The 13,062-nt window shown below is 47.3% G+C and overlaps 1 protein-coding gene across 1 annotated transcript in view; it reads right to left on the reverse strand.

Annotated features, from left to right (window-relative positions):
- Positions 1 to 13,062, reverse strand: part of LOC142588749 (uncharacterized) — a 62,132-nt gene that overhangs the window by 24,585 nt on the left and 24,485 nt on the right. The window contains exons 3-7 of the mRNA XM_075700568.1: positions 9,652 to 9,891; positions 7,338 to 7,445; positions 5,758 to 5,956; positions 3,562 to 3,695; positions 2,684 to 2,847 (exon numbers count right to left, since the gene is read on the reverse strand). Of these exons, the coding sequence (XP_075556683.1) occupies positions 2,684 to 2,847; positions 3,562 to 3,695; positions 5,758 to 5,956; positions 7,338 to 7,445; positions 9,652 to 9,891 (845 nt within the window). The remainder of the gene's footprint in view (positions 1 to 2,683; positions 2,848 to 3,561; positions 3,696 to 5,757; positions 5,957 to 7,337; positions 7,446 to 9,651; positions 9,892 to 13,062) is intronic.

The raw sequence follows: 13,062 nt of genomic DNA on the forward strand, positions 1-13,062 counted from the left end.
TCCCGAAGCGGTTAATTAAATGCTATAAAGCAGCTCGTCACCTTTAACTCATTCTTGCAGCGAAGCATTTACCTGTTTTCCTTGCAAGAAAGACGGCTTTGACGGCAGGACACGGATGTCTCCACCACGCAACCCACGTGACCGACGCAACCGGTGATTAGACTGCCCCCGGCATCGGCCCACATTACGCGGCTTTGAACCGGCAGAGCAGACGTGCAAAACCGCAGAAAGTTGTCCCCCATCTTCTCTGTGGCGTAATTGCGAAGCGCTTGTATGTTGTGTGGATCGTAGTTCGTCGCCCTGTGGCAATTCAAGGCACTCAAAAACAACAGTTTACTTCGTCGCCCGGTGACTGATGACCAGCGAACATCACCCTGGCCCCCAATTATCAGCGAAGCCATACCCGCTGGTTTTTGCACCTTCAAATATCAGTCCAGACGGCATCTTCAATAGGCGCACTGCTTTGAAACCGAAGCCTTTGCTGAGCCTCTTTTTGTGGTGGCACGCTCTTCATACCTGAGCTAAGTGTCCAGAAACAATTGCTCACACGTTCTAGAATTCTCGGCTGAAGTCTCTAATAAGACAGCGTTGCATTGCATTACAACCTCACAGATTTGTTGCAAAAGTAAAAAAAAAACGCGTCTCATGTAATAAATCGAAGCTCCGATACTCGTGGTCTTCGTCGAAAATAATGAAGCTCCATGCGAGTCACTATGAACCCCGTGGTTTCTCCGTTCGCGCTGGATTATTGCTTTGAGCGTGTGAAATGAAGTTGTTCGACTCGGGTCGCACATGCACATCGCGTGATAACACAGGTCAAACGTGACCGGCAATTAGGTTGAGCGTGCGGAGTTAATTTGTTCCGTGCGCTGTTTTCGGCCGCTTCGCGCCGCAAGTATGAAATTTTCGCACGACAGGGCGTCGCGCGTGTTCTTTCTCACTAGCGTTCCGTGCACCATGCAAGGCCTATGGTATCGCATATGCTACGCAAAGTCTTAGGCCTGAATATCATTATTCGAGCATGGGAAAGTTCGCCCTTGGACTTAAGTAGTGCTTTTTGATGCACTGAAGCGAGTTACCAGTTCTTAACCGCTAAGCAAATCACATGTGAATTAATTAGTTACTACAATAACGAGGCTCTACCTCAAACAACAGGTCACTATTATCGAACAGATGTACTCTCCGCGACAAGAATAAAAGGTTGGACAAGTTCTACGAATATTGCGTGATGTGCAAATATATTTGGGAACTATGCAGGGTTAATTCTCGCCGTGCGATTGTGCTTCAGGAGGTCGAACGTATCGACGACTTCGCCGCTTACATGTGTTCCGGTTTCAAGCACACTGAAATAACATGAGCAGCCCCGCATAGGCGCTGTCGGACCTACTATATATATATATATATATATATATATATATATATATATATATATATATATATGCGATTCAATAGGGCGATGCGTGGTGCTGTAGCTACAGCTTGACCACGCGGCCTTTGTCTATGGCACTGGTGAGTTGTGCAGAGCGATGCGTAGCGACATCCCACAACAGCACTACCATTTTCCATTGCATGCAGCAAAACCTGCTTTTGCTATGCCTTACGCAACATGGCGCTTGACGCTTTGCAGTGATTCAATAGATGGCGCCTGACATTTAGAATATTTTCTATTACGCATTTGGAGGCTTGTATCTGCACCAGGGACGATTGTAGGTGTAGCTTGTTACTGTACTGCGTAATCTTGAAAGACAACAGAGCCTGTAAACGGCACATTGCTGTGGGTGTAGCACGAATGGATATGTATGGGCCGATTGAATACGCGCGATGTTTTACCGCAGCGAGTGCAGGAGCCATGGTCAGCAAAGTTCGATTGCGAGCTTTTGTACAACAGCGATACTACAAGTTTATTACGACGAGCAATGAGTGTTGCTGCAGAGTACTTTCTTTTATTTAAACGTCTTCATTTCTGCATTTAATAGGCGAAGCACTTTCCTTATTAGAAGCTGTTCGCGGATTGTATGCAGGAAATTAATATAGCTTTATAAGCAACTATGATATAATGTTACAAGATACAAGCCGAAGGAAGCGTAAATTTGAGATCTAAGAGAAAGTCTGAAAAAATACAGAAGCTTTCCATTACAGGGACGCGAAAACGCGCCACGTTGGGTTTGTGCATGGCTATAGCGTTTTTGTGCTGCTAAACTCAACGTTGCGAGTTGTATGGGGGTGAAATGCAAAGACGCTCTTTTGCTTAGTTTTCGGCGCACGTTAAAGTAAACTAGGTGGTGAGAATTCACCCGGTGTCACCCATGGACTACTGCGTGCCTCATATTCAGATCATGGTTTTGGCACGTAAAGCCCCCCAGTTTGATTTTGCATAAGGACGCGAGCCGTGGGTGATTCTTGTAGACAACAGAGTCAAATTTCGTTTGAGACCATCAGGAAAGCTTTACAACCAAGTCTGGGTACGCTGTAACGTCATGTGCCGAGTCTGTAGGCGTGAACATCTCGCTTGTATTCGTGATCGCCAGGGCCGAACGCTCGAAACCTCTCGAGACGCAAAACCTCCGATCGCGCTTCTTCGAGCGACGCCGCTGGCGCTGGCTGTTGCCAGCATCACGTATATCCTGTGATGCACGATTTTAAGTTTGCGTATATAAGGCATCGAAACATCCACGCTGCTCACCTTTGAGTTCCGCATGACCGGGTTGACCTCCGCGCCTCGATCCATCAGCACTTTGCACATCTCGACGCTGTTGGCCATGGCGGCCACGTGGAGTGCGCAGCGGCCGTTGTTGTTAGGCGAGTTGACCGCCGATGGCTGCAACTCTAGGAGCCACTGTACGAGGTCTGCGTTACAACAGATCGCACCGACACCAGCCGCATCACTCAGCAAATTCTGCTCGTTTCTTGGCAGATAGCGTGTGTAGGCCGTGGTTTCTAAAATCAGGTTGTCCTTCAAACTAGCTGCACATAAATTTACATATTTGGCAGTCTACATTCACTCCAGAAGAAAGATTAGTGAGCTGCCGTTTCTCTACCTGCCTTTCTTTTTTATCAACTCTAATGTGTACCAGGCTGTAGCATAAACGACGTAGGCCCATTGTTATGGTTTGAAAGCTGAACCATAAACTTGAAATCACTACAAATTACGCCTAACTTGCATGCATGCATTTATTACCGCAATAAAAAGGTATTTAAACATTCTGTATAGAGAGAATCTGCCAAAGCTTGTGTTTGTAGCCCATGTCCTCTCTATCACCAGCGTGGCAACTTGCCGCTTTACACTTGTTGTCTACCTCCCATAGAACTTGTAAAAGCAACAGGCCTGGAAATACGTGGGCTAAAAAAAGACCTAAAGAAGAGCGTTTGCGGCTCCTGCCAAAGTGCATAGGTTCCCAATAGGCAAAATGACAAGTCTATGTGACGGCCGGTCTATGTGAGACTGGGATGTCCACATTCTGCATAAATGGGCAGCATTTACCTATCAGCAATATGCCATATCACATTAGCACCGTCATTCTATGGTCTCAACACGGATACGTTGAGCTCGATCATGTGTACCTTTCCGCCCTGACTGCACGGCTTCGTGGAGGGGCAAGTCCCCACGTTGGTTGCGCATGTACAGGTTGGCACCGTGTTGCCAGAGTATCTTGAGCGTCTCCATCTGTCCTTTGGCCGCTCCGCAGTGGGCGGGTCTGCAAAAGGGGAAGGACGCGGTGACTGGCTGTCAGAGAAGTACACCTCTGACAAAGTGACAGGATTAACTCTGACCATCCGCGCGATATTCTGCAATATATGGGGAAAAAAGAAGCGCTTGCATCTTTTTCTCCGTAATTTTTCTCAGGGAACATAGAAAACACAGAGCCACTGCTATGCTTTTACCATACCCGTCTGGTGTAAGAAAAAAAAGAAAGGAAGGGCAAGAAATGCCGATCTGATCACACGGACAGAGCTTCCAAGCCATCATCGCACTCTGCCACAGCAAAGGCCCCGTCGATATGTAAACGACATATCACGCTGTAGACGAAAGGCTACAATAAAAGAAAGAAAACAGAGTCCGGAAGTTGGCACTTACTGCACCCCTTTATAATCAGCTTGCTTGTCATCCGAAGTGCGCAATTTTGGTCAAGCACAGGGATTTAATCATTACAGAGCATTAGACGAAAAATCACATTTGTAGCCTGCGCTCGACGCGTTCAACTGTAAGTTACGGCCCGCAGTATAGACGCACACGAATCCGCACGCAACAGCGCTGGCAGAGCATGCACTACAGATAGAAACGGTGATTACAACAATAAAAATAAACCATTCCTTGTCTTCCCGGGCTGTCAAATCTGCAGGCGTGGAGCGTCTCGTTTCGTGATGTCAAACGGGCATTGCAGGTTACTGATGTTGTGTTTAGGATAGCACCTTACCACTTATACTGGCTCATGGAGTGATTGAAATGTGCGAATCTGCCTTGCCGGAGAGGCACCTTAAGATATTTCGACGGTTTTAAGCTTGACCGATGACGGAAATGAGTTCGCCGTGACGGAGGCGTAGTTGGCTCCCCTCGAATCTGCTTCCACCTCGATCCCGCTTTCGAGGCCAAACGCTAATGCTCTTCTTACATGCTGCACCAGGTGCATCGCGAAGGCAAGTTAATAGCCTCAGCAGGATCACCACCGCCGCTGGCTCCGTCTACTTGAGTTAGGAATCCGATGCTGGATACTACAAAAGAGCCGGAAGAGTGACACTATGGAATTATACATAAACTGAGACTCTTGTCGTGGTCCTGTTACCGTAAATATCTCCTTTTTCGTGGTCATTTGGTAGTTATGATTTCGATTAGTATAATGTACCGAAGGCAATCGCTGTGCATCAGTTGTATTTCCAAAATAGACAGGGACTGAAATTATCGCGTGAATCAAGAACTGTACGCGTATTCACACAGAGCTTTTCCGCTAAGCTTGCTTGTAAGAGAACATTTAAGCAAATGCTGATGTACAGGTTGTTATCGATGGTGGCCATCCAATTGCAAAGAGCTCCTACAAACAAAAAGCTCGGTGAATTCGGTTTCTGGTCAATTTCTGAAGCCTAATTTGTGTCCATGGCAAAAATTCTCCGGTCGTCGTACAATATCCACTGTAGATTTCCTGATAGAGCGTGAAATTGACGCGCGATCTAGGGAGTGCTTGCAGATTTGTCTTTTATGTAAGCGTGCATGAGTACACTTACATAAAAGGAGTTTCGTAGTAATAATAATCGCCATACCTGTCATGCTCTCATTTTCCTTGCCTCTCTCCTTGGCCAAACGCTCAGTAGCAGGCTAGAACAGACTGATTCAGGCTGGCCTCGCAATATTTCTCTTCTAGTACCCCCTCCACCCCGTTTCTGTCTCAATGCTAACAGTTACAGCTCCTTCCACGTATACTTGTCCCTGAGCAATGAGTTTATTTACCCTTTTTACCTGCGTCCTCTTGCACAAGCACTGACACGTGCTTTTACGTCGGCAAATACCACACTCACGGCGTTATTCACCAAAATAAAGAGACGTGTGCTAATGCAGGTTCTTGAATGAAGTGATGCTTTGACACGACGGGGCTCTGCCGCTGTTAAGAGTGAATGAAAACTTCAACTTCCTCGAAGTTCGAAACTTGTGGGCGCCAGGCACAGCATCGCCACACCTCAAGCTGAAACGCTCAAGCAGCCGAAAACAACCAAGGTGTCTTTCTGCGCGCTCTGTGCCGCAGTGTCTGACTGAAAAAAAAAACTCACGTCCTGCCTTTGTGGTCCTGGCGGTTTGGCGCTGCGCCATACTTGAGTAGCAACTGGGTGCAGTCGGCGTGGCCGAGAGTGACGGCGTAGAAGAGCGCCGAGCAGCCATTACTGTCCACTGCGTCCACGTCGGCGCCGCACAGCGACACCAGCGTCTCGAGGCAGTCCACGTGACCCCGGCTGGCCGCACAGTGCAAGGCTGAATCCCAAGGGAACACCCGGGCAGGGCAAAAGCACGCATTCAACGCCAGGTGTGTGAGAATGATGCCGAGATGTGACCCGAGAGGGCACCTATAAGGCGAAGCAATTGCGGTACCGTGGCCTCCGAGATCCGCGTACGCGCGCACCGCAGAATCTCGCAGGCCATGTCAGTACCGGAGAGTTCCATGCTCGGAACATCAGAGAGAACCTGGATCTAGCGCCTTTTTACAAAGTCAGTTGATGCTGTTCAGTCAGCAGCATGGTATGACAAGCAGTACACGAATTGACCTAATTTTCACCCCTCTGGCTCTGAATGACTTTCCGTGTAGCCATTTCGACGCTTGTGAAGTTCATTTATTATCGCAAACGTGAAGAAGTGGCCTTAACAGCCTCTGATTTCTACGTTTTCCTGGTTTCCAGAAAATTGCAGGAAAAATAAATATTTGAATCAATATAAAAAACAATCATAGCTACACATATTGTGAGTTACATTCCAAACATAATCTATATATTGAGGCACGCATACTGTAAAATATTGTGGTTCAGGTTATGCGCTGTAAATTACGCAAGAACATGAAATATACTTCAGTGAAAAACGCTTTGCTGGTCTAAGGAACCATATTGAGGCTAGCACTTGGAAGGCCTGCGGGGTTGGAGTCGCATTTTCAAATGCGTACTCCTTTCTTATCGGAATGGCGAACAGCCCACTTTGTGACTTCTTCGGATGCAATGAAACAATCGCGTACCTTCTTCGTGAGTACCCTCGTTTCAACCCGCAAAGAGCAGTCCTCTCAGCCACCCTAGACAAACTGGACAAGCGCCCAATGACAGAAACCATCATCCTTGGAAACTGGCCTACGCGAACATCAGCGTGATCCGCTATGAAGGCGCTGCTGTGATACTTGAAAGACACGGGACTTTTTGACAAATTGTGACGTTACACTGTGTGACGTAGGGCTGTACGGTGACACTGCGTAACACTAAGAACGCCTTTGCAGGCTGTGCGACAGTGCACGTAGAAACAGTTCGTGCGTATCGTCTGTGTGTGTGTGCGCGTGTGCGTGCGTGCGTGCGTGCGTGTGTGTGTGTGTGTGTGTGTGTGTGTGTGTTTTCCTTTTTTATCCCTTTCTCTCTCACTTATCGCATTCTTTTTTGCCCCTCTCCCAGTACAGGGTAGTCAACCGGACATAATCTCTGGTTAAGCTCCCTGTCTTTCCTCTGCCTTTCTCGCTCCCTTTCTCTATTAATTGTGCACACATTGGTCGAAATCACATGCATAGTGCAAATCGACGAGTTAAGCCTTACTTAAGCAAGGCTAGAAATGCCGGTGCAACACACAAAGCACACAGGGGCTGGCGATGCTTACAACAGACACTGACCTGTCAGACCATCTTTGTCGGTTGCTGCAACGTCCGCTCCAGCATTCACCAAGGCCAAGATAGCATCGCTGCTTCCAGACGGGCAGTAGGTCTTGCTGGGACGTGTCTCTGCATATCAATGCAAAATCGTTAAACGCACTGACAACCCGATGTTCTACTGCCGGGCACAAGTGATCTCCTACTCGCCAGAGTCGAACACGGTCGCCAAGCTAACGACGCTCAACCCGCCCCATTCAGCAGCCTCCCTTCTCACTTGTCGGCGTTCGTGTTGTCCACTTCTCTACTCTTGTGTCCTGTCTGCACGCCTCACTTCTTTTTTGCATAATGAATCCTTATCAACTAGCTCAGCTTTCTGTCGTTCTTCGTTCTTCTCACTAAGCCGCTAAGTGAGGTCCGAAAGAGGGCGGAGGGGTGGGGGGTAGGTAGGAGGGGAGATCGCCGGATCGCCATGTCACACGTGGCCAGATGTATGCCTGGCATGCTGTTATTGCGCACCAGCGACTATTCATGCTGAATCCCCACGAAGACTGATTTTTTACTATACACTATGCATATATGCTGCGAGAATCTCCCTTTACGTTAGCTATACGCGTTTTGCGAGAATTCCTGAATGCAAGTTTCGTCGCCTTCATCACATAATCGCACGACGTGCTTCAAGTATCCATGTGAAATGGGTGAGGCAGTTCAGTGAAATCATACTGAACGGTCGTATTAGCAAGTACATCTGGACGATATCTAATACTCAACGTGCTTTGGCGTCACAGCAATGAGCTTTTCCCAGGAGAAGCACTTTCGAGTTGCCGCTGCTTTATACGTCACAAATTGGGTTTTCTATATCTCGGTGCGGAACCTGAAGGACATTTACCAACGTCTCAATTGGGAGGTACAATTAAGAAATTGCGAGGAATGTAGACGTGATAAACGTCAATAAATTACGTTTCGAACTTCTCAGTAGATACACCCGTACTTGCAATCCTACCTCCAATGCGAGATAAACAGCGTCTCGGTATTGAGAGTGTAATTGAAGAGCCATCGAGGAGCTACGCGTCCACTGATTCCCATATCTCGCGGGATGCGAATAATTTTTGTCTATACACGACAACAATATGGAAAATGTATTCGCTAAAATCGGTCATCAAGATGCATCGCAACGCGCGGCAACTAAGTGGGACACAAAAAAAAAGCTATGAATCCGAAAGTGTGCAGAGCAAGTTGTTTTGTTCGTCTGTTCCTCTCGTTTCAGTTCAGGGATGACACTGCATAAAAAAATTATGGATATATATCTCTTCTTAATCCTGCCCATCGGAAAGCCATCTGTACGAGAGCTCGTTGTTCCGTCTCCTGTGGAGCAAAACAACAGATTTAATCGAGGCACACACCGGAAGAGCTATAAGGGTTGCCTACCGACTTATTTATTTATTTATTTATTTATTTATTTATTTATTTATTTATTTATTTATTTTAATAACTAATCTGGCTGATTCTGCTCCGGTACGCGCCGCTACTCCAATCCATTCGAGTAGATGCTAAGTGTGTCGAGTGGCAATATTTCGGTTCTGGAATCGCCGTGGAGAGAAGCTCAAATGCAGCGACCACTTCAGCCCCGAGGCGGTACTGCCATATATATCTCCTGCAAATATTCGCAACAAGATGAGGCGTGCATCTGCTGCAGCAAACAACCGGAGACAACTTAGCGCACTCTAACGGTATGCGAACGGGTTCACTCAGTCGAAGGCGTTCACCCTCGTCCACCTTCCAGAAGCTCTGGAATTCAACGCTGATGGAAACATTTACTGGCCAGCAGTCCAGATAAGCAACACAATTTTAAAGTATTACTAAAACAAAAGCACGAAGAGAGTGACTGGACCGAATCCATTAAGGGCTAGGTAACTGTACATTGTAGATTATAGCTTTTATGGAAGAGACAAAATATTAGGAGGATGGATGCTAACGGTTTGACTGATAAGCATGCAGATTACAGATTATCTGATTAGCTCACGAAGGCTGGGTGACCATTTGTCACCGCCATTTTTGAATGGGGATGCCAATAAATAATAATAATCATTATCATAATCATTATCATCCCGAAGTCGAGGTGGAGCCTAAAGCGGAGGAACGTTGTAGCATACAGGAGCAAGAGCCCACGCTGCCTCAAATTAAGGAGGTTTCTTTCGAACGGCGCCTGAGTACGGTCCTCAAACTCCGCGGCCCACGCGCGAGAGAGCAGCCATCTTTCAAGCGGATGCACTTCGTCCGCCCGAGGCGTCAGCGCACGCGCGCGGCAAACTCTGCAACGTGCGGTCCACGCACTCACCGACACTGGCGGCCCACAGGAGCGGCGGCCTCCCGTCCTGGTCCCTGACGCTGACGTCCACGCCCAGCTCGATGAGCCTCCGCAGGGCGGCGAGTCCCACCCGTACGTCGTTGCCCATCTCGCTGTTTGGGCCGCACATCTGGGCGGCGTAGTGGATCGGGTACGCGCCGTGGATGTCCGCCGTCGATGGGTTGGCGCCCGCCGACACCAGGATGTCCATGCACTCCAGCTCACCGCAAACTGCGGCGAGACGAGATGCGTGCAGGGCGACGATGACGCGGTTTTATCGAGACCCTTCGTCGACAGCGCACACAGACTTTTTCAACGAAAGAACCCCGGGCGTCGCTAGAACGCCCTCTGGACGGTGCGTGAACATGCCCGAACCTTCCTAAAAAGCACCTCAGAATCCGCAGTAGGTGCGCTTGTACTAATGCGCAACAGTAGAGAGAGGGTCTTGTTGATTCTCTCCTATGGAAGTGTCCACACATCAGAACGGTTTGCAAGAAGGGCTTTCACACAGAGCACACACTATTCCTATATTGTTGGTAAGTATTCAATCAGTTCTAGTGTGAGCTCACTAAATACTTGCCATAGAAAAAAAAGAACACCTAACGGGAAAATAATTTACTTTTCGTATGGGTTTTACGCAAGCAAATTTCGTTTACCTCAACCTGTTGTCTTTTCAGCGTATGTTCTTGCGCACGCAGAGGTTTCTCTCATTTCCTTTTTGCGTGCTTTGAGCCTTTCCCTTTTATTTACAGCCTCCTTGTAATGGAAAAAAACACCCAGAAAAGAACACAGAGAAAGTGGCCGCATCTTTATGATGCTGCCCAGATGCAGCAAAAGAGTCCTAGGCGCATGTACGTTCTACAGGGCGTGGCGTAACGTGCGCACAGCCATAGCAGTCATTGCACAAAGGCCAAGTGCTGTTGTCATGGAGACCTGCGTACTGTACGCCCCAGTGCGGAGAAGAGGGATGGGCTCTTCACGTTTTATATGCCGTTGTGCAGCAATTGCACCAGTCACCAAAGCGTTTTATAGATTCTCTGCGCGTCTGCTTGGCGCTTATTACATCTATATCCAGCACACAATTCGGATAGTAGTTCTTGCTCAGAGATTCGCCGTGTCAGGAAGCAGTTGAGAAGTACTTATATTGTACATCCACCCTGGATGCGAGCTAGGCTGCCAAGAGGTACACTTAATAGCATCTGACTTCGTAACTATTTCCGCACCTTTTCTTTTTGCTTGCTGAGTATATTTCATTGCATTTCGTAGCATTTTTATTGCTAGTGTAAACATACGGACACTCGAGGCGCGTTCACGCCATCGGCGCCGGCGCCGCCGTGCTGTCATGCTATCGACGTGCGTACGTGGTCGTGCGCGCGGAGGACTACGTCTACAGCTACGCGATCGACGCATAGGGCGTTTGGCAAGCCAGGAGGATGCACCGTCACAAAAAGAAATTCTGGAGTGGAAGCCCTCGCCTATTCTTACCAGCAGAGCTGAAGCCAGGGCTTGCTCATACTTCAGCCTTGAAAGCGGGCTGAAGTACACGGAAAACAATCGCAGTTCAACTGCTCCTTATGTGTTAATATAACTTTTAGACTAATTGAAAAATAACAGAATGTTGTTTCGGACTAAAATACTGCCATAGGCTGAGCAGCGATACCCTGATCTCCCATTCAAGTTGCCAATACTTTCAAGCTTCACCCTAAAACCAGCGACACAGATAGGCACATCGAGAAACATCTGTGCGGCAAAATGTGCCTTTAATCACTCAATCAATCAATTTTCAGTAGTACATAAAAATATTGTACAGATAAAGGTATACAGAAGAAGGTCCCATAGTGAAAACTGTATTGGGACCTCCTGTTCATGGTTAACACATACGTTCATTGGCAAGAAACATCAGCTCAATCGGTACAATTACAGTAATGATAAATATTGAAATAGAGATATAAGTAAATAAAGTAATTAATAGACAACAATATATCGGCAGTAAGCAACATTGCGAAACTAGATAATCCTAACATAAAGAAGCAGGAAAGAGAAAAATTAAAGAAGAATTAAAAAAACTAATTACATGTTGTAGTGCATAACAATGACAGGTCTGAAACCAAAATCGGATTATACAGTACAGAGTGTCACTTACATTTCACCTAACAAAAAATTTTTCAGTTCATCCCAATATTGATGGGCGTTCTGGAGTTTTATGACAAATGGTAATGTATTCCATTATGACATGGCTGCAAAGTGAACTGTCTGTTTGTCATAATTAGTGCGCACTTTGGGCAGAATGAAGTTATTATGCAGCGCGAAACGAGTTTAGTTAGTATTCGTTAGAGATGATATAGGAATTAGCGATAATAAGATATTGTCACTTATTAGTTTGAAAACTGACAAGGTTGTACTTGACAAGGGCTGCAACGTCTCGAATGTTATTTGCTTGTAGTAACTGTTTAGCATTGGCGGTGTGTGGATTCGACGTGATCATTCTAATTGCCTGGTTTTGGATAATTTTGTATCGGCTTTAGCAGAGTAGTGTACGTGTTATCCCAGGAGGCAAAGCGTAATTGGTAGTGGGGAAAAAACGTTTCCCGTTCTCCGCCAAATGCAACGTTAATCGATTCCCCTGGTAAGATGAAGGCGGCCGGCTTCATCTTTAGGACATTATCTATCTCCCCTCCAGGAGTTGCTTTAAAAACCTCCTTGGTCACACGCCACTCTAAAGGAGCCAGGACATTGTTCTGAGTTTCCCTGCTGGCACGGGAGCTGTGCGCAGCCGCACTATAGCGTCTCTGCCGAGCAGGCGCGTGTCTATAGCCCAATGTGGTTGAGCGGAGCGTTGAGTAAATGTCGAAGTTGAGCTATCTATAACGGGAGAGATTTTTTGCACTTGATCTCAACCTCCCACTACTCTGCGCGCATGCGCCGCGTTGCTTTGGCGACGGAGGCGCGAGGTCTGCGGCGCAGGGGAGCGGAGCGGTGAGACCGTCTATTTCGCGCGCAGTCATCCTAGCCTAGCCTAGCCTAACCTAACCTGACCTGGCACCTAGTCGATTCGCACTAAAGAATATGCTACTACTACTACTACTACTACTACTACTACTACTACTACTACTAATAATAATAATAATAATAATAATAATAGTAATAATAGTAAGCAACATAAATAAGAGAAAAAATACTTCCCGACACCGGGAATCGAAGCCGGGCCTCCTGGGTGAGAGCCAGACATCCGAAGTCCTACACCATGCAGGAGACGAGATCCACCGCTTCGTAGACCCCTCAGATAGGATAACAGCGCCTTAGATTACAACGCTACGCATGCGCAGAGAGCAGTGGGGGCTGAGATCAAGTGCGAAGAACCTCTCCCATCTATAGCCGACCACCTTCTGTGGCAGCATAGCC

Source organism: Dermacentor variabilis, chromosome 7 (genome assembly GCF_050947875.1).
Source record: "Dermacentor variabilis isolate Ectoservices chromosome 7, ASM5094787v1, whole genome shotgun sequence".
In the NCBI taxonomy this organism is placed as follows: Eukaryota; Metazoa; Arthropoda; class Arachnida; order Ixodida; family Ixodidae; genus Dermacentor; species Dermacentor variabilis.